The sequence below is a fragment of the Nannobrachium achirus genome, assembly GCF_963921795.1.
Source record: "Nannobrachium achirus genome assembly, chromosome: 1".
NCBI classification, from domain to species: Eukaryota; Metazoa; Chordata; class Actinopteri; order Myctophiformes; family Myctophidae; genus Nannobrachium; species Nannobrachium achirus.
Window position 1 is genome coordinate 1668551 of NC_137810.1, and position 22500 is coordinate 1691050.

Here is a 22500-nt window from a genome sequence, read left to right on the forward strand (position 1 = left end):
AGATCTGCAGATCCACGATCTACCTCTAAAATAAAAATAAAATAAACATTCTCCATGTTGTCAGATATTAGAGGCAGAAATTGTGAATAGAAATTCCCCGGCAAAACCACCGCACAGCCATTTCTGTCTCAAAAATATCTGTGCGCTCATAATGCCGAGAAATATGTTTATATGTTTATATGAAATGTACAGCAATTTCACTCCACTGATTATAATCCACCACGAGAGAGCGCCATCTATTATCATAACACTGAAGCGGTCTGATTTGAGAGCCTAGACAGCTCTCTGCCTTGTAGGATTATAACGCGTGGGCGACTGGGCGAGTGCGCGCCCCACGTGCCCGATCGTACAAGTAACCTATCGACTGCGCAAAAGATCGGATGCACACGCCACACGCTATCAAAATCCGAATGCCTAGAGGATTGATAAAGTGCAGATGGCAATTTAAAATGCCCATTGGTGATTAAAATGGGAATAAAAGAACAGTAAACTGAAGGGAGCGGATTAGGAACAGGATTAAGGATAAGGATGGCGATCAATTGACCATACATGGGAGAACGACAGGCATCGGCTTCACGGATTGGTCACAGTAGCTGCTGGTGTTGTGAAATGTTCCAGTGGACCGTTCATCTCAACCACGTACCAAACAGAGGCTGTCATCATGCTGCCGTTGCCGTGGGAAACAAGCTGTACTCCTTTGGACCGGACGGCAACATGAAGGGCAGAGGACACAAAGATGGTCAGATGGATCCTCAGATCTGTGTGTTTGTCTTCAACACAGTGTCTTTGCTCTGGAAGAAGTTGACCCCAGAGACACCTGGAAGAGGACAATGTCACCTTGAGGTTCCCTCCAGTTGTGAAGGCCGCACAGCTGTGCTGATTGACAATACTGTCTACCTCTTGGGAGGGTATCCAGGATATCAATACTACAATGTTCTTTATGCATTTGATGTTGACGCCCACAGATGGTTCAAACCACAGGTTTCAGGGACTGTTCCAGGTGGGCACCACTGGTACTACCAATCAGTCTGTGTCTTGGGGAAGGTCATGTTCACCCTTGTTGAAAAGTTCATGACTGGATCCACTGTCATGTACAAGTTGGACACCACCACTATGGTCTGGTCTTTAATGAACACCAGAGGAACTCCACCTCCTGTTTCATGCCGTCACTCTGCCTCCATCATCGGGACAAAGATGTTTGTATTTGGGGGCTTGAGGTATGGGTTTCAGAGCCACAACACCATCAGAGTGTTTGACACTGAGACCAACTGCTGGATGAACACACCACACCTTCTTCTACAAAGCCTCTTCCAGAAGGACGCAGGGATCATTCAGCCTTTACCTACAATGGAGAGCTGTACATATTTGGTGGCTGGAAATATAGCGAGGAATTCAATCCGCATAGGTATAAGGGACACAAACTTTACCACTGTGTCAGTGAAGTGTGGAAATTCAGTCCAGTGACCTTCTCCTGGAAGCAGGTTGAGCCCAAGGGGAAAGGACCATTTGTGACATCTGAGCAGTGCTGTTTCATGGTGGGAGATCGTATCTTCCTCTTTGGAGGATACAAAACTGACCTGTATGTCTTAGACCTGAGTCCTAGCCTGAAGACGTTATGTAAGCTAGCAGTTATTCAGTACGGTCTGGAGCAGTCTGGACTCCCACACAACATCAGGTGGGAACTGCAGGCAGCCACTGGGACGACCATAGCTGAGTGTTGAGCGAGCCTGGAGAGCCAGAGGTCCTGGTTGTCGCAGGTTCGATTCCAGGCCAGGCCAGCAATGTGTTGATGTGTCCCTGGGCAAGACTTGAATGGTGCTCAATGCACCTAGTAGTTAAAGCACTGTTTACCTAACACTTTTTTTTACCCAACACTTTTGTTTTAAGATCGCTATTCTCTGTCGTCCTATCAAGCTACTGTTGCTTAGCCTGGCGGTGCCAGCCTCTATCACACTGTTTTGTGAAAAGAGTCTGGGGTTGCAGGGAGAGATTCCATTTCTGGGGGGCGGGCTAAAGCCTGGTGAGCTCAGCCAGAGCTCTTAATTGCTCCCTTTGAACTTCAAAGGGGTTGTGCAACAAGGTCATTGATTGGGCCATACAAGTGTCAAGACCTTGTTCTCTCTAATCAATCAAACAGGTAGTTGTCTTTGATGCTTTACATCAAAGACAACTACCTGTTTGATGCCTGTGACTTTGTTAGTGATCTCTCTAATCAATGAAACATCAAAGAAAACTACCTGTTTGATGTGACTTTGTTAGTGTTCTCTCAAATCAATGAACACATCAAAGACAACTACCTGTTTGATGCCTGTGACTTTGTTAGTGATCTCTCTAATCAATGAAACATCAAAGACAACTACCTGTTTGATGCCTGTCAAAGAGGGAGGGGAGGGGGAGGGGGGAATGTTTTCTGTGTCCACACAGCCTACAGCCCTGATTGGCTAACCCTTTCTGGTGGCTGGTGGAAATGGATTCTCAATTGTGAGTCTCCAGACCACACTACACCACAGGGTGGTGTTGTGAGGCTCCAGACCACACTACACCACAGGGTGGTGTTGTGCAGTCTGGTTTAGGCTAACTGTTACTAATAGTTGCTATAGGAGACTAACCCTGAAACAAAACATCCGTTGTGGGAGCTGATGACGCGGAGGGAGGAACACGCCCCCAGCGCCCACAGCGTCCCCCGGCGGGAATCGAACCCAGGACCTTCTAGCTGTGAGGCGAAGCGCTAACCACTGCGCCACCGTGCCCCTCGCGGCGTACTTTTAACAGGGAAACCACACCATTGCACGCTGACACACAGCAAGGGTGTAGAAATGACCACAAGCAAACGGAGAAGACGCACGACACTGTGCACGACACTGTGCACGACACTGTGCACGATCACCCTCCAAAAAACAGCTAAAAACACCTAAAATACCTGGCACCAAACTACCAAAAGAAAAGATAAGAGCTCTATTTTTGGCATAAACATGATGATGATGGATGATATCACAATGAGAATTATTTTCAGCTTTTCTTTTGTTGGAGATTAGTGTACAACCTTAAAGGTGTAGTTCACCCCCAAAATGTTTTATTTCCTATTGATTACTCTATTACTATTTTTTTTACACATTCCTAAGACAATAATTAAAAATGTATATATAATACGCTGACGGTTTCCCCATCCACTGCCATTATTTGGGTCCCCATCCGCATTCAAAAAATATAAGTAATAAAAAATATGAGTAATCAATAGGGAAAAAAAATCATTTTGGGGTGAACTACTCCTTTAAGACCCTTGATGCCTGTAGTTAGAGGTAGGAATACTTTTTTTTTTTTTTTTTTTTTATGAATTGTCGGAAGTTATAGTTGGTATTTGGTAATTGGCTTAACAGTTCTACTGCCAGATTTATTATTTATTTATTGGTGCCAGCAAAAAGCAGCTTACCTTTGCGATGTTATAGAAAAATATCTATTGATTATTTCCAAACATTTTTTTTTCATTGGACCCATTAGATGTGTACTTTAGCCAAGCTGGCGGCAGAGGGCAGCCTTATGCAAAGAATGGATGTGAAATGGCCCTCCCCTCTTTCTGTCGTTCAGAGCATAGAAATGCATAATCTAGATCAGGTCCACAGAGAACAGCCAGGAAGTGAATTGGACATTATTGATGTTTACGTGTGGTGGAGATTTGAGAGCAGCATTACGGGAGATGTTTTTACTGTACACACCCGCGCGACCCCTCATCAGCTTACAGTCATCAGACAAGGTAAAAGAACGAGCATTCCTATTGGCTTTGAGCCGCGTTCAGAATTGGGGCGAACGGGAACGTCTGAAGCAGTAAAAGAGTTAAGGTCTCTGGTTTGAATCCCCCCCCCCCCCCCCCCCCCCCCCACTGACCTTGGTGTGGGTGGTGGTCTCGGGGGCGGGGCTTGTAAGAAGAGCATCACCGGGGGTCGTGACCTTTTCCACGGGAAGAGACACCACGCCCACTGGGTCGGGTGAGCTGATTGGCTGCTGAGGAGCACACACACACACACACACACACGCACACACACACACGCACACACACACACACACACACACGCACACACACACACACGCACACACACAAACACACACACACACACACACACACACGCACGCACGCACACACACACACACGCACACACACACACACACACACACACACACACAGTCAGTGTGTGAGGATGCATTGCACCACAACTGCAGGTATCTGGAGGATTCTGTGTGTGCGTGCGTGCGTGCGTGCGTGCGTGCGTGCGTGCGTGTGTGTGTCTTACATCGGGGCAGAGGGAGGGGGGGAGGGCTGGGGAAGGGTGTGTGTGTGTGTGTGTGTGTGTGTGTGTGTGCGTGTGTGTGTGTGTGTGTGTGTCTTACATCGGGGCAGAGGGAGGGGGGAGGGCTGGGGAAGGGGGCCACGGCCATCTGGTTGATAGCATCCTCATTCCTAGAGAGAGAGAGAGAGAGAGAGAGAGAGAGAGAGAGAGAGAGAGAGAGACATTAGCAGTGGTGTCAGTTCAGCAAAAGCTAGGGTATGGCAAAGATGGGAGTCCTCATGGAAAAGAGGCATTACATTTTGTATAACACGGTTCTATTGTGAAAATAGCAGATCTACATGCTCACAACGCCTCGCACCGCGAGGCGTTGTGAGCATGTAGATCTGCTATTTTCATAATATAAAAAAAAAAGAAAAAAAGTTTTGTCAGTTTTTTACACTAGGGTTTCTTGGGCTGGATATGGCAGCCTGGAACGGTTGTTCAAGTGCAGCTAAACTTAGCATGTTAGTAAACGTGCCACAATTAACAACAATGCATTGCACCTGTGCAGCTGACCTGCGGAACCTGGGAATATACCATTCTGTCAAGATGGGGACAATATAATTATAATACCTTGTTAAAGTGACCATTTTGTTACATTTTGCATTTGTAGTTGTCAGCTGCATACCCCTGCCATACCCAATTGACGCCCCAGGACATTAGTAATACATTAGTGTCTGCTGTAACCACTGCAAAACAACACAAGGACACCCAGACAGACACACAGACAGACAGACAGACACAGAGACAGACAGACAGACAGACACAGGAAATTCAATTTTCTCTTCTATGACCTATTCTGTTTTCTGATTGGAGGGCTGATCGCACACGCACGCACGCACGCACACACGCACACACGCACACACACACACACACACACACGCACACACGCACACACGCACACACACACACACACACACACACACACACACACACACACACACACACAGGACAGGCTGGTTTATTGTGATTTATCATTGCTGAGAAACGAGAATAACACACTCTTTAACAACATACACAATCACTACACAATCACAACAACACTCTTTAACTCTTTCAGTGCCCAGAATCACCACTAGAGGGCGCCCAATGGCCATAGAATCCACCATAGACATACGCTGTATATGCACAAGCCGTGCGCAGCCATGACGCGCCTGAACACTTTCCTTTGTGCATGAACAGGAACAGGATGAAGTTAGCTTGAAGTTAGCTATTGGCTACCAAGCATTTTAGAAGCCCTATTTTCTGCGATTTAGCCGTGATTAAACCTTGCGCACCTCATGGATATGCATGGAACAGAGAAAATGAGCTCTAAAGATCCTGGATTGCATTGGAGTGGATGGTAAATATCGGCGGCGCGACGTTCTCGCGGGCCGTGTAAACAGATGACGGCCGGCGGCCTGGCTGGAAAATTTAGCCCGGTGCTTTTTTTTTAAAAGCCGAACTAGTTCGGGATCGGCACCCCGAACGTTAATAAGGTCCAAATAAAGCCGAACTAGTTCGGGATCGGCACCCCGAACGTTAATAAGGTCCAAATAAAGCCGAACTAGTTCGGGATCGGCACAATAAGAGTTAACAACAGTACACAATCACAACAACACAATACACTCACGCAACACTAGGGATGGATGGGACCTTAGAGGTGGGATTTATTGCTCTTTGAAGTGAGCCAGAGCCATGGATCTGTCTCAATTCAAAGAGCCTTTCAAAAGATTGGCTCATTTGGCTCCTTGTATATTTATATATTTTTAAGAAGAATTTGTTTAAAGGACCTACACCATGAATTTTCACTTTTTCTATTTTAAAACCTTTTTTTGGGGTCCCACTGGCACCTTCTATCCTCACAAAGTCCTATTTCTGACCGTTGTGTCTTTCTCTGGTTTTGGGCAGACAGAGATGAAAAGCTTTCCACGGGTTCTCAGAACAGTGTTGTTCTGAGAGTTGACGAGAGTGACGTCACTCTCGTTTCCCGTTTTTTTTTCAGTCAAAAAAAAAAAAAAAATCAAAAAAAAATTTTTTTTCAACATTTTTTTTTTCAAAACTTAAAAAAAAAAAAAATTCAAAAATGTTTTTTTTCAAAATCTTTTTTTTTTCAAAAAACTTTTTTTTCAAAAACTTTTTTTTTCAAATAATTTTTTTTTCAAAAAACTTTTTTTTCAAAAACTTTTTTTTTTCAAAAAACTTTTTCTTTTTCAAAAAACTTCTTTTTTTTCTGGAAAAACCCCACTAGATGCGCCCCTGAGCAAACAGAGGCCGTTTTGGTATTGCAGCTGGAGAGCCTCATTATAGTAGAGCTAGAACAAACAAAAAGAATGGTCAGAGTGTTTTTTGAGGGTTAAAACCTGTCTAAGACTCAATTTTGAGCATATATTTATACAAAAAATATAGTTTTAAAAGCATGGTGTAGGCCCTTTAAACATGAATCCATAAGGTGGCACCACATTCCTCTGCTGACAGTTGAGATCACAATTTTGTATTTACATAAAACACGTGTGTGTAAATTAAGCTACCTTGACTTTTGTTATTCATGCAACACCTAAAAAAACCAAGCAGGCAACAATGAACTCGCTCCTCCCCTTGTAGTCAGGGAAAATTATCAGAATACCTGTCCATTTTTTATTGGATTGTGTTTACACAACGTCCTGAGACCAACCCCACCGCTGTTTTGACCTCACAGGCACCCTTACTTGTCAAACCGACCCCTCCCTCCCCTCCCTTTCTAGCCTCTCCTCTCCCTACTCTGGTGCAGAGCAGAAGCCGTTTGACAAGTAAGGGTGCCTGTGAGGTCAAAACAGCGGTTTGGTTGGTCTCAGGACGTTGTGTAAACACAATCCAATAAAAAAATACTAACTTTGAAGCTGAAGAAATAACCGCACTAGTATAAAGTCTATCTACTCTGTTAGTTATGAGAGGGCCTGCAAAATCTAGCAACAGGGGCAGCCGAAATCTAGCAACAGGGGCATCTATGAAAAAAATGGACTAAAGCAGGTATAAAGGGGTATGATAAAAGGCAGATTTAACCCTATATGTGTTTTGGTCTGGATGACTCCTTTAAAGCATATTTTTGGGAGTGATTTTTTCCCTTATAGTACCGTGTATAGTAAGTGAATGAGACCCAGAATTACCCTAGCTGTCAAATATTTTGCTGGGGATGTTGAATTTCAATCTTTGTTAGATTTGTTACTAGACACCTTTAAGAACACATTGGTGAAGAAATTGTTTGGTAAGGAATTTATTCCCAGGGTTTTATTAACATTTCCTGACTATTGTTCTCTCTCTTTCACTCACTCACTGTACTCAGTCAGTGCTCAGTGGAGTAGCAAGGAGATGTTGAATTGGGGGGAGGGGGTCTCCCCCCCAAATGAACGGCTCTCTACTGAGCGAACCGGATCCCATTGTTCACTTCAAAGAGCCGTTCAAAAGATTCGATTCGTTCGTGAACGTCCCACCTCTAATGGGACCGTGATATGGTGATAAAGAAACAAAAAAATTAATAATAATCAAATGGCAAAGATTTAAATTTATCCTGAAATCATGCACTGGGATCAATTCACCTTTCATTTGCAGAGCTGCATATCCAGTACCATTTAAAACCCTCTAGAATTGGTAAAACAGAGTTGGAAATAACTTGATACTGTCTCTTTTTTTCACTCAACCAAATCTCTTTGCCAAAGAATAGCCGATCTACAAGCTAAAACATGATAATCTTTTTTACAGTATTTTCACTCTCCACCAAATCTCTTTGCCCCCCAAAAAAGCTCACACAACATTGTGAGCTTGTAGATCTGCTATTTTTTTTTCTTTTTTTTTTAATGTTAATGGATATTTTGATTATCACGATGATATCATAAATCACAATTTCTTTGGTCACAATAATTATTAGATATGACATCTTCCTCTTCGCCCCATACACAACACAGTGCAACGTGAATATGCATATAAAATACGCCAAATTGAATAAAGTGATCTGTTGTGGGCATCGTTTGGGGTTTAAACAACCGTGTCACTGTCAGACAGACTCTGTTCCTATTCGCTGGAGTCCCCAGAGGGGGGTGGGGGAGCATGCAGGAGCAAAGGATTGTGGGAAATTTCATGTATTTAATTGTGTGTCTGCGTGTGTGTGTGTGTGTGTGTGTGTGTGTGCGTGCGTGCGTGCGTGCGTGCGTGCGTGCGTGCGTGCGTGCGTGCGTGTGTGTGTGTTCCCTGCAGGGACTGTGTTGTTAATTAAATCATTCCAGGGATGTTAATTAACCGTTAATTGCTCTGGTCTCAAGAGCATCCGATTAGTGTTAGAAGTATCTATTGTTTTACAAGCCATTGTGTTGGCCGTTACTTCTCTCATCAAATAGTGGAGAAGTGGTCTTTAAAAAAATTCTCCATTAACCTCTATTAAAACGGCACTGAAAAGCCAACTTAGAGGCGGCTTTCAATCACAACCTCCAGCCCTGATTTCTCACATGGCCCTCTTCTAGCGCCACCATCAGGCCGACTTTTGCAAAACACATTTTTGGACACTGCTCCTACAGATTTGCTAGGCTACAATTGCCTTCTAAAGTCTGTGTATAGTTTACTGGTAATCTTCTACCAACTGTTTTCATTTCTATTGATATCTTCTGCATAGTGCTGTGAAATGAACTGCTCTCTTCACACGGGGTGTGGTTTTACTGGACTCACCTGAGCAGGATGAGCTTGACCTTGGGGGCGGTGCTCTTAATGATGGCCGAGGCGTTCTGGTGACTCCGCCCATAAAGGACCTGGTTGTTGATCTGAGACGCACACACACACACGCACGCACGCACGCACGCACGCACGCACGCACGCACGCACGCACGCACGCACGCACGCACGCACACACACACACACACACACACACACACACACACACACACACACACACACACACACACACACACACACACACACACACACACACACACACACACACACACACACACACACACACACACACACACACACACACACACAGTTCATCAAAAATATGTTATGCATGTTAATCTGGCTGGGTATTCATCACTCCTAAATACAGTTGTGCGTGCATGTGAATTTGTATGTGGTGTATCGGTTTGCGTAAATGTTTGTGTTTACGCCTGTAGCCAATCGGGGACCAGTGTTCTTGGTGACATCACCATCAACAGCCAATGAAGGACCAGCATCAACAAGTGTGACCTCTGCTTTGCACACAAGTAGGCCATGTGTGGCCTGCTTGTCTGAGCATGAGGCGCAAGTTGCCACCTCGACTATTAACTTGTGATCTTTAGCGCGGTGAAGTTTAATCCAAACCGAAACTGACGTTGCCTAGTAGTCAATAGACCTTATTCACACCGTGGCCATCTTGGATCACATGACTTCCTGGGATAGCAGCCTGCATTACAAACCATTGTAAACAATGGAGCGATGGTCCCAAAATATGAGTTCTGTTCAACCAACTCCTTTTGACCAAATTGACAATTGGGCAGATGACAAAATCAACATCCCCAAAATGATTAAATAGAAGGGCTAGAGTAGATTGATTACATCCATGGTAACGATATTCAAGGTAAGTTAGGTTGCAACCTTGCTGTGTACAAATACTTGCGATCTGTGCAGTGCTTGCTCCACCATCATATTAACTATTTGTTGTTAGATTGTTTCTGATTAATATGCAAAAATCACGATACAGTAATATTAACTATATGATGGCAGAGCAAGCACTAGTCTGCACAGAAACTGTATCAAGTCTTTGTACAGAGTAACAGTGTAACTACCATGAATATTGTGGATGTACCCTTCTATTCAATCCTTTTAGGGATGTTGATGTTGTCATCTGCCCATTTGTCGATTTGGCCAAAAGAAAATGGTTGAATAGAACTCATATTTTGGGACCATCGCTCCATTGTTCACAATGGTTTGTAATGCAGGCTGCTATCCCAGGAAGTCATGTGATCCAAGATGGCCGCGGTGTGAATAAGGTCTATAACATGGATCCTGTTTACAATCGTCTATATAGGTCTGAAACAGTGCAGAGAATGGAGCACAGAGACGCAAATCTGAATGAGGAAATGCTTGATGGGAAATGTAGTGTTTTTTTTTTATCCCCCAGCAAGGCAGAAGACCTCTGTGTGTAAATGGACTGTAGTCTATTCTGATACACACATGAGGAGCCAATATTCACAGTCTGAATTGTGAATGTTGTTCTTGAATAGAACTTAATAAAACAATACAGCAGAATGTCATCTCTGTATGAGCTTTTCTTTTTATTCCCTTTAATCTTTAGCCCACGATTTTGCAACCCATTTTTTCACCCAGTGCCAATTGCCTATGTAATCCTGGGCTCTGCTCTCCCTCTGACGCGCCTGGGGAGACAACGGACTGATCTCATGCTTCCTTCTATGCATGAGGAGTCCAAGTTGCTTCTTTTCACCTGACAGTGGAGATTTCCCTGGTTTAGTCGTAGCGCGTGGAAGGAACACGTTATTCCAACCAGTTCCTTTCCCCTCTATAAGGCGCCCCGGCTGGCCAGGGGGAGGCATTATTGAGACCAGGATTACATGCATGTTTTTGTGAGGGTATCTACCCTAGGAGATACGGGGAGAACATGCAAACTCCACACAGCCAACCCCACCTAGGGTGTGGGCGCTGATGACGCGGAGGGAGGACCCACAGCGTCCCCCGGCGGGAAGCGAACCCAGGACCTTCTAGCTGTGAGGCGAAGCACTAACCACTGCGCCACCGTGCCTCCTTGCTTTTCTATGATAATTTTACAATAAAACATTTTTTTCCCCGAAATGATATTAGAACAATAGTCTTATAATCAGAGTGGTCCTATATTCGGGTCAATACGGTAGTTATCTTCCTCACCTCCAGCAGCTCGTCGCCCACGCGGATGCGTCCGTCGCGGGCCGCCGCCCCCCCGGGGTTCAGGCCCACCACGAAGATACTGAGGCGGGAGCGGTCCCGGTTCCCCGCCAGGCTCAGACCCAGACCTTTCCCCTCCTTCTGGAGCTCCACCATCACCAGGGAGCCCTGCAGCTCGCCGTACCGCGCGACCACCCGCTCTGGAGAAGATACACCACACAGTTACAGTTTAGAGTTTACAGTTTAGGCATTTAGCAGACGCTTTTAATCCAAAGCGACTTACAATAAGCAGATAAAAACATCACAATAATAAACAAGGTTAAATGTCAGTACACCAACAGCAATATAACAAATGCAAATGAATATCAATCTAGAAAAAAAAAATATAATCTGTAAAGAAAAAAAAAAGTTTCTAAAAAACCTTAAAACAAATGCTAACTAGCTTCATGTATGGTCATTGGGTGTTTCAGTAGTGCTCTGGGTTTAGGTGGAGTCTGAAAAGGTGAGTCTTCAGTCCACGGCGAAAGCTAGCGAGTGAGTCCGTTGTTCTAAGTGCGACAGGGAGTTTATTCCACAGCTTGGGGGCCAGGAGGGCAAACTGTCTCGGACGAGTGGATTTTTGTCCTGGGGTTTTTTACAGTTACTGGACCACCCTCTCTGGAGAAGATAAACCACACAGTTACTGGATGGACCACCCTCTCTGGAGAAGATAAGACCACACAGTTACTGGATGGACCACCCTCTCTGGAGAAGATAGACCACACAGTTACTGGAGGACCACCCTCTCTGGAGAAGATAGACCACACAGTTACTAGAGGACCACCCTCTCTGGAGAAGATAGACCACACAGTTACTAGAGGACCACCCTCTCTGGAGAAGATAGACCACACAGTTACTAGAGGACCACCCTCTCTGGAGAAGATAGACCACACAGTTACTGGATGGACCACCCTCTCTGGAGAAGATAGACCACACAGTTACTGGATGGACCACCCTCTCTGGAGAAGATAGACCACACAGTTACTGGAGGACCACCCTCTCTGGAGAAGATAGACCACACAGTTACTGGATGGACCACCCTCTCTGGAGAAGATAGACCACACAGTTACTGGATGGACCACCCTCTCTGGAGAAGATAGACCACACAGTTACTGGATGGACCACCCTCTCTGGAGAAGATAGACCACACAGTTACTGGATGGACCACCCTCTCTGGAGAAGATAGACCACACAGTTACTGGATGGACCACCCTCTCTGGAGAAGATAAGACCACACAGTTACTGGATGGACCACCCTCTCTGGAGAAGATAGACCACACAGTTACTAGAGGACCACCCTCTCTGGAGAAGATAGACCACACAGTTACTGGATGGACCACCCTCTCTGGAGAAGATAGACCACACAGTTACTGGAGGACCACCCTCTCTGGAGAAGATAGACCACACAGTTACTGGATGGACCACCCTCTCTGGAGAAGATAGACCACACAGTTACTGGAGGACCACCCTCTCTGGAGAAGATAGACCACACAGTTACTGGATGGACCACCCTCTCTGGAGAAGATAGACCACACAGTTACTGGAGGACCACCCTCTCTGGAGAAGATAGACCACACAGTTACTGGATGGACCACCCTCTCTGGAGAAGATAGACCACACAGTTACTGGAGGACCACCCTCTCTGGAGAAGATAGACCACACAGTTGGTAGGAATACTGTACATTTCTCATTTTATTTCGACCGTCAGGTCGCAGTTACTATGAAAACCTCCACCGCCTGTCTGTCTGTCAGTCAGTCTGTCTGTCTGTCACAAGTCACACTTTTCCCCTACTCATATCTCCGCCACCGTTGTCCCGATCCTTGCCAAACTTTGCACACACACTCCTTGGCTGGCAAACCCCTCGTTTCTCACATGGCCCTCTTCTAGCGCCACCATCTGCCCGATTTTTAAAAAACACATTTTTGGACACTGCTCCTACAGATTTTGCCCTAAAATCACGCAAAGCAGTACACAGTATCTCTACAGTCATGTCATCAACATGGATCTGTCCCATTTCCCATATTCCCTCCTGATTGGCTACCACTGCCTTCTAGAGTTTGTGTAGGCGACCTGACGGACACTTATCTCCCGATTAGGGAGTCTTACTGGTTCTATGGTCTTGTGTCTGAGCTGTTACTGTTTTGTTTAGTTTGTTGCTGTTTAACTGACACACAGGTGTTTGTGTGTCAATTATTCAGTCAGTCAGTCACAGTCTGTTGAGAAGACAATCGAAGTCAAAACAAGCCCCCATGTTCAAGCATACAAACATGCTGAGCATGGCAATGAGAATGACAAGGGTGTGTTGGTCTGTGTTAGCCATGGATACCAGGGACGTGCTGGCTATTGGGAAAAGCGGGACAACTCCCGAACGGCCGGTTCATTCCCGCCCGGTCCAGGCCGGCCATTTGGAAAAGAATAAAAATAAAATGTTGGCCTTTGTTCCATTCTCTTATCTCCAAGTTTCAAATTTGTAGATTTTTTCGCAAAGCAAAGCCTTGCTTCATCATACAAGGCCATCGCACAAAAGTAGTGAAAACAGCCGATCTACAAGCACACAACGCCTCGCACCGCGAGGCATTGTGTGCTTGTAGATCGGCTGTTTTCACTAGTTTAAATCATTTTTAAAATGATAAATACAAAACAAACGGTTTTGGACATACAAGGTTTCCACCCAACAACGACGAAATATAACTCATGTACAGTAATTGGCCCACTGGCTTGTCACTTGTCATGATCTGAAATGGCAGATCTTTGAGTAGCAGTAGCGCTAGTGATCTCTCCTCTCTATAGCGCGCAATGAGGGCCTCTACAACTCTTTTTCCCGGGCTGAATCAGGGGCCCAGCACGTCCCTGCTGCCAACCCACTGCCAACTGACTGGACCTGGTTCAAAGCTATCACCAATGGCACCAATCCAGACAAATATGAGATCTATTCAGTTGACTGCACTTTTATTTCAAGTCATTTGTACACAAAGCAGGAATAATGATGGTAACCCAGTACAAGAGTGAACTGTGCCTTCTTTAACCCGACCATTTAAAAAAAAGAAAGTTTCTATTTATTTTTGTTCTGACATTTACATCGTTGAATCGTTGGCTGTTAATGATGACGTTGCCAGAAATGCTGGTCCCTGATTGGCTACGGGCTACACACACAGACACTTACAGATCCTTCTCGAAAAATTAGAATATTGTGTAACAAAGCATTGCAGATGTCATAGCAGCCCAACTTCCCACTGGACTTCAATCAACTCTGACTTCAGAAGGTTGACATTTCTCTGTTATAAATCCTTGTTTTGAGTCTCCTGTAAAATTGTAGCCTAATATTTTGAAATATGTACTTTTGATATTCATGAACTGTAGGCCATAAAAATTCAATGTTTTAACAAAAAAAGGGTTGGAATAATTCACTGAATGTCATGTAAGTAGAATATATGAAAGTTTCAAAACATGTACTTTTTCACAATATTCAATTTTTTTAGAATGATCTGTACATATTAGGGCTTTAACGAAAAAGTCGACAAGTCGACTTCATTACACAGGTCAACTCTCACCAGAGAAAGTCGAAAGTCGCAGTTTAGAAAGAAAAAGAAAAAAAAACTTTCTATTGTGAAAATAGACGATCTACATGCTCACAACGCCTCGCAACGCTCGGCTATTTTCACAATGTCCGCCTCTATATATTTGAAAATTTGGACAATGTTTAATTTGCCATTTTAGAGGTATTAAAGTCCTTAAATTTTCACTTTAGAAATGTGCAGAAATGTGCAGTTCCTAGCACCTCTCCTCTTCAATGTCCCTACCAAGGACCTACCAGAAGGATGCAGCAGGTTCATCTCTATGCAGATGACCTGGCCACGACAACGCAGCAGATTACCTTCCCAGAAGTTGAGTCAACCCTGGAACGAGGACTCTCAGATATGTCTGCGTACTATCTGGAAAACCGCCTAATTGACGGGTAATTGATTGGGCCATACAAGTGTCAAGACCTTGTTAGTGTTCTCTCTAATCAATGAAACATCAAAGACAACTACCTGTTTGATGCCTGTGACCTCGTTAGTGATCTCTCTAATCAATTAAAGCATCAAAGACAACTACCTGTTTGATGCCTGTTATAGAGGGGAGGGGTAGGGGGGAATGTTTTTGTGTCCACACAGCCTACAGCCCTGATTGGCTAACCCTTTCTGGTGGCTGGTGGAAATGGATTCTCAATTGTGAGGCTCCAGACCACACTACACCACGGGCTGGTGTTTTGCGGTCTGGTTTATTAACCAGGCTAATTCCACTTGTATTCAGAATGACTGCTCATTGGGAAAACACTCATGCAAACACCTCAGAATGGAATAGAATATCCATTCAGAATGAATTGTCATTGGGGTTTGGAGGGTTGTATTTACCGTTTGAATCAGAATAGACTTGTAAAACAGTAGGGTATGAAATCTGTTCAGAGTGAGTTCATTCTGAATTAATAAATATTGTCCATATAACCGTCAATGTGTTAACTCATTCACTACCAGACACTCTCCATCCACCTCCTGTTTTTTTCACAGAATCTCTGTGTTCGCTGCTCCCGCGTCTCGCTGTGTGTTCGTCAAAACGCTGGGGTTTTCAATTGGCGATAATTATGGATTCCCTTGCTGTTGGTAGTCATTAGGGGTGGATATTGGCAAGAGTCTTTGCAGAAGGTGTGTTCATCCAGCAGTTGGTCTCTGTGTCAAACACTCTGATGGTGTTGTAGTTCTCCCCATAGCCCCCAAATACAAACATCTTTGTCCCGATGATGGTGGCAGAGTGACACCATGTAAGAGGAGGTGGAGTTCCTCTGGTGTTAATTAAAGACCAGACCATTGTGGTGGTGTCCAACTTGTAGATGTTATTAGTGAATCTAGTCCCAGTCCATCCTCCATGAATAAACATGACCTTCCCCAAGACACAAGCTGAGTGGTTCCTCCTCTCCTCTGGAACAGTCCCTGAAACCTGTGGTTTGAGCCATATGTGGGCGTCAACATCAAATGCATAAAGCACATTGTTACAGTACTTCCCTTTGTAGGTATCATAGCCTCCCCAGATGTAGATGATATGTTCAATCAGCACAGCTGTGTGACAGTCACGCACGGAGGGAACCTCGTGGTGACGTTCTCCTCCTGTCACGGGGGTCAACTTCCTCCAGCATAAAGACACTGTGTTGAAGACATGTACTTCCATCCTGGTGGTCAGGTTTCTGTCTCCTCCAAAGCAGTAGATCATCTGGTGTCCGACCACCACAGCAGCCTGGTTCTTCCTCTGTTCTCCTTCCAGATGTGTCGTCCAGTGAAACATTTCACACAGCAGAACCACCGTCAATGAGTGTTGACAACTAATTTACAGATGAACTTGTCAGGATGAAGGCAGGTCGGTTTCCTCGGTACTACTAGTCACTAACTGATGTTTAGTGTATCGGACGATTCATTTTAAAGAACAATTACATGGCTGTCATGATGACGTTGTGATGTCATCATGATTACGGCAGAACCTCCATGACATCTTAAAGGTAAGTGATGTCACTTAAGTTCAGTTTCAGTTTTCACCTAGGTGACTTGTCCAATCATGGTCAAGTGGGGGCAGGTCTTGGTGCGCGTATAAGGCCCGCCCCCACTCGACCATGATTGGAGGAAAACCTTTCACCCAGCAGTTTGGGTGGAGCAACTGAAACTGCTTGTTTCTCCTCCTCATCACAGGAGAGGCTGAAGTCCAAATGCCAATTTATTGTCTTAGGAATGTGACAAAAAACAACAAATATTATTGAACTTGAGTCTCCATGGCGTGAGTAACCAATATAAAAAAAGTCATTTTGGGGTGAACTTCTCCTTTAACATCAGATCAATGTCCCACACACACACGTTCACGCATGCGCACACGCGCGCGCGCACACACACACACACACACACACACACACACACACACACACACACACACACACACACACACACACACACACACACACACACACACACACACACACACACACACACACACACAAGTCAGAAGCCTTCTAGCTACTTCATCAATCAATTAATGAATGACCTGCAAAACGTAAATACTATGACCTGATAAATAACTACTGCAGTATGAGAGAGAGAGAGAGAGAGAGAGAGAGAGAGAGGGGGAGAGAGAGAGAGAGAGAGAGAGAGAGAGAGAGAGAGAGAGAGAGGGGAGAGAGAGAGAGAGAGAGAGAGAGAGAGAGAGAGAGAGAGAGAGAGAGAGAGAGAGAGAGAGAGAGAGAGATAGGGGGGGGGGGGATAGCATCAGCAGCCACTGCAATGCAACAGCATGAATAAGGAAATATGAATGATGATTTATGACTGTACAAAACTATTACACACTATCACAACACAACATAACACAACTATACACACTCTATATACTGGTAAGACATTCGCAGGGCTCTGTGCAGGGCCGTGCGACTGCGGAACGGGCCGTGGTTTGCGTCTACCGATCCGAGGCCCGGACCGCGGTCACCACCGTGGACCACCGTGGACCACCGTGGACCACCGTGGACCACCACGGACCACCACGGACCACCACAGACCACGGCGGCGCCGAAGCCAGGCCCACCGGCGCTGAGTTGACTCAGGGGCGTCAATTGGGTATGGCAGGGGTATGCAGCTGCCATACCCTGGGTCCAGGGGGGGAAATAAAAGTTACTTTTAATTTAGGGCTGGGATGCGATTAACAATTTTAATCTAATTAATTACAGGCTCTTTGATTAATTAATCGCATTTTAATCGCACATCGATATTTGACCTGAGAAGCATTTTTTTCAAGTAAAACACATTTTGTTGTACGAGTAAATCAACGAGTGAGTTTTTTAAATCTAAATTTCACATCCACTGGGCCATGCAAAGTGCTCTGATCGGCTACTTCTCCCTTTGTGTTTGTTGTCTCTTCTTGTTTGGTGCATCGCTATGATCGGTATGCCCGAAACTGAAGGTTCTGAGGTGCAAAAACTAAGTGCGATTAAAATGCGTAAATTTTTTTAATCGCGTTAATTTTCAGTAATTAACGCTTCCAGTGCCAGCCCCTAGATGGCGCCGTTGGAATGCCAGACTTTCTCCCATAGGCGAGCGCTTCAGCATCCAGGGGCTCACGTTGCAGTGACGCGCGTGCTCACGTTCGTGCACATCATGGAAAGGTCCCGGATGTTAATGCTAACAGAATAGCTATTCCCATCTAGTCATTTTAAAGATCATTTTTAGGCGATTTCGCCGTAAATAAACCTCGGCGCGCATCCCTAAAAACACAAACCAGAGATATGGGCCTCCAAAGATGTGGTTTTTCATTGGATTCGGCGGCGATTCGCGGCTACGTTCGCGGCTCACGGCCGGCATGGCTTCCCCAGGATTTGGACCACTGGATTTTACATTTAGGCCCAGGCTTCAGAAGGCCTCGGATCATTTTATTCATTTCATTAAATATCCCGAACATGTTCGGGATTGGACTACGTTCCGGAAGCGGCGCTGAACATTTGGTGAACATTGGGGGTCTCAAAAATGTATTTTAAACCATTTTTAATGGAATATATCGTCGGACCATGTAAAATGGCTAGCTGGCTATAGCGTAGGACCACCCACGACTATACAAGCAGCTCAGGGTAAGTCAATTAATTAAAAAAAAATGGTATTGGACTGAAAATATCCCGAACATGTTCGGGATAGGCACAGAATGAGTTAATTAATCGCAATTAATCAGTTAAAGTCCCAGCCCTATTTTAAATATAAATCCATGAATGTCTCTTTGTCTGTCTGTGCTGGTTATTATGTTGCTAAATTACAGTAAAATAACTACACATGCAATATTTAACAAAATGGTCACTTTAACAAGGTATTATAATTATATTCTCCACACATTTAACATGCCAAGTTTAGCTGCACTTGAACAAGCTTTCCAGGATGCCATATCCAGCCCGAGAAACCGTAGAAACAGGCATGATAAATGTATCACGCCTGTTAGTAAGGTATGGCAACATGACTGGTGTCTTGCATGCGCGCAAAGGCGCGCGACGCGTGCAAGGCACCAGTCATGTTGCCATACCTTAGCTTTTTCTGAACTGACGCCTCTGAGTTGGCTCCAGGCTGTCTGCATCGCATACGAGATTCAAGTTAGGGCTGTCTTCGACTCAGGATTTATCAAGTCGACTCGAGTCGCGGGGGTTAATCCGACGTGTCGACGAATCGTTTATGTGTAAAAATAAATAATAATAAAAAAAAAAAAAAAAAAAGTTGTGCTTTAATGACTGGAGAGGAGGCGCGACCGCGACGCATTGATAGAGTACCGCCCGGTACAACAGCTGTTGTAAAACACATATGATTGGATTCTCTGCTTTGAAAACTGCCTGGATGTAATGATTTTATGCCTCTCCAAGGCTAAAGGAACAGGGCTAAAGCGCTAGCATGCTAACGATTTAGCCCTGTTCCTTCAGGAGGAAAAACAACACCAAAGTAGGCTAAAGGTAACAATAATGTAACATCACTGCGTCGATGCAGAACGGCACACGGCTGCATCGCAATGCAAGCAAATTGTCATAATCTAAAACTTTTTAAGAAGTCCTCTACTCCACCGCAGTCCTCTGCCTTAGACCACCACCACAGAGCCACACTCAGCGAGTCAGCGGCAGTGAGTGAAAGTGAAAGCGCATCGCGCTGCTGCTTCTTGGTCAGCTTTAACAAGTAGAATAACAACACGTCGACGCATTTCCTCTCAAAGCGGTTAACTTCAAAATAAGAGCACCTTGTTATATGATCAAGGCAACTTTCAAGTCACGTGAACTGGTTTTATTTTTAAGTCTAGTTGCAAGCAGTAGGAAGTATGGACTAAATAGGAAGAACATGACAGTCCAGCGCTCTCAAACCGCACCGGTGTGATAAAAAATTATATATTTTTTACGGCTCAACTCAAACAATTGGCGTCGATTCCGGGGGCTTAAAACGACGCGTCGATTCGTCGAATTTTTGAAGACAGCCCTAATTCAAGTTCACCAGAGTTTAAAGTCAAGTTCAACCAACGCTACGGATCCATTAGGCCTGTCTGCTACCAACGCTCCAGGTGGTCCGCCCGGGGGGTCCGCCACAGAGGCCGAGGCCGGCCACCACCCAGGGACCCCCGGCCGAGGGAGTGGAGGGACCCCCCGACCCCAGAGAGTGGATATACAGCTAGCTACAGCACTCGGCTCAACTCGCCACAGGTATGGAACGGATTACTGTGCCGTCACACTCTTTTTTCTTTTCTTTTTTTCCTTCCTACGATCACAAACATGTAACCACCTATAAGAACTATTTGATGCCGGTACGAATTACTCTGCCAGGCTAGTTTCTCCTATATGGTTTTTAGCTTACTTCTGGCACTAAGCACTTTGTCGCACTAGGCACTCTGTTGCGCCAAGCACCTTGTTCTTGTTGTGTTTTGTTCGCCCTGTACTGTTCTGTTATTGTTATTGCTAGTCTTGTTTTGTTTCTTGTTTTATGTGAGGACAACGGATGAAATTTAGCTTTAAGCTAACTCCGGCTGGTTTACACTGAGATTTTTGTATGTTTGTATTTATTATGCAACATGTCAATGTCAATGTGTCCATTAACTGGTACTGTCCTGTCCAATAAAGTAAAGTAAAGTAATGTTGTGAAGGATAATATTCTATGTTTTTTCAGAGGTAAGTGAAAACCCTGAATCCTGTCAGGGTAAGAGTAGTCAATGTTTTAACCCTGGAAGAACCCTGGAAGTTAAAGGACAACTTTAGTTTTTTACAACAAGGGTTCATATTTTAGATGTAATGTAATTAAACAATATACAAGATGAGTTTTAAAATTATTTCATTTAATTCTTTCTATTGTTTTAGAGATTCTTATTTCAGTGGTTGAGGGCATGCGTACAAGTGGCTATATATGTCATTTTACACAGAATAAGCCCATTCCCAAGATACAACGCAACCTTTCATGATTGGATGTGACTTTTGGGGGCTAGAACTGTTACTGTAAATAGCAATAAAGAAACTGCAGGCTTATTGTGTCTAAAAAGACATATTTAGCCACTTTTACACATGCCCCCATGCGTACGCATGCCCCACATTTTAACACGGTCAACGCGATAAAACAATAGAACGAAGCAAATGAAAACATTTTAACACTCACTTTTTCTTTTCTCTAATTACAATCTAAAAGATGAACCCTTGTTGTAAAAAAAACAAAGTTGTCCTTTAAACATGCAATTTCGCGATCGCCATCATGCCAAGTACATTGTTGTTTTTTTAAGACGATAAAAGACGATTGGCAGGGAAGGCCATAGTTAAAAAGACGATGTTATTATAGAAATCGTCTTTTTGGCAGGGTAACAGGTGTAACTTTGTCAGAATCCATGTTTTTCTTTGGATTTTTGAGCGGTGGTCACACCGTCTCCTATACGTGGCCGTGTGTGTGGGTATCCGTCCGGCCGTCCGGCCGTGTATGTAGCCTCAAGCCTGCAGTACCTTTTCTGACCACACATGTTAAGGGAGGGGCGCTGTTGTTCTCTCTCACACACACACACACACACACACACACACACACACACACACACACACACACACACACACACACACACACACACACACACACACACACACACACACGGGGGGGAAGGGTGGGTCAGCATGTGTGGTCAAGTATTATTATTATTATTATTATTAACAAACTGAATGTTTTAGGGTCAAATAAATTAGAGTGTGTGAAGAAACTACAGCATTGTAAAGCACACTAACCCCGCTGCACCCACCCAGTAGTGCTGTTGCACAGCCTCCACGACCACCGCTCAGTTCACACGGGTGTGATTCTTTTATTATGAGCGCAACCAAAGGGACGGAAGAAGTATAACAGTTTTATTTTCTTCAGGGAATACGTTTGCAGGAACAGCACACTTCCAGAGGCAGACATATCATTTAGATCTATCAAGCATGCTATGTAGGCAGATGCCAGTTAAGGCTGTCATGATTATGACATTTACATGCTGATTAATTATCGCTCAGTTAACGGCGATTAACAATTTAATTGTGTTTCTGTCGTTGACAATTACATTTCTGTTTGGCTTGCAGGCTTTGAAGTTGCACATGGCAGATATGACACATGACCTAAATATACAAAGAAATGACTGACACATTTGACAACTTTATAGAACATTGATAGTGGAAATAGCCGATCTACAATCTCAGAATGTTGCATCACAACGCGTTGTGAGCTTGTAGATCGGCCATTTCCACTACTTTTCGAAAATGTTTGAAACTAT

General features: G+C 44.5%; 1 protein-coding gene across 1 annotated transcript in view; it reads right to left on the reverse strand.

Moving 5' to 3' along the window:
- Positions 1 to 22500, reverse strand: part of patj (PATJ crumbs cell polarity complex component) — a gene marked incomplete at its 3' end in the record, with an annotated part of 204503 nt that overhangs the window by 21999 nt on the left and 160004 nt on the right. The window contains exons 30-33 of the mRNA XM_080749893.1: positions 11181 to 11377; positions 8997 to 9088; positions 4384 to 4453; positions 3883 to 3996 (exon numbers count right to left, since the gene is read on the reverse strand). Coding sequence (XP_080606019.1) covers positions 3883 to 3996; positions 4384 to 4453; positions 8997 to 9088; positions 11181 to 11377 — 473 coding nt within the window. The remainder of the gene's footprint in view (positions 1 to 3882; positions 3997 to 4383; positions 4454 to 8996; positions 9089 to 11180; positions 11378 to 22500) is intronic.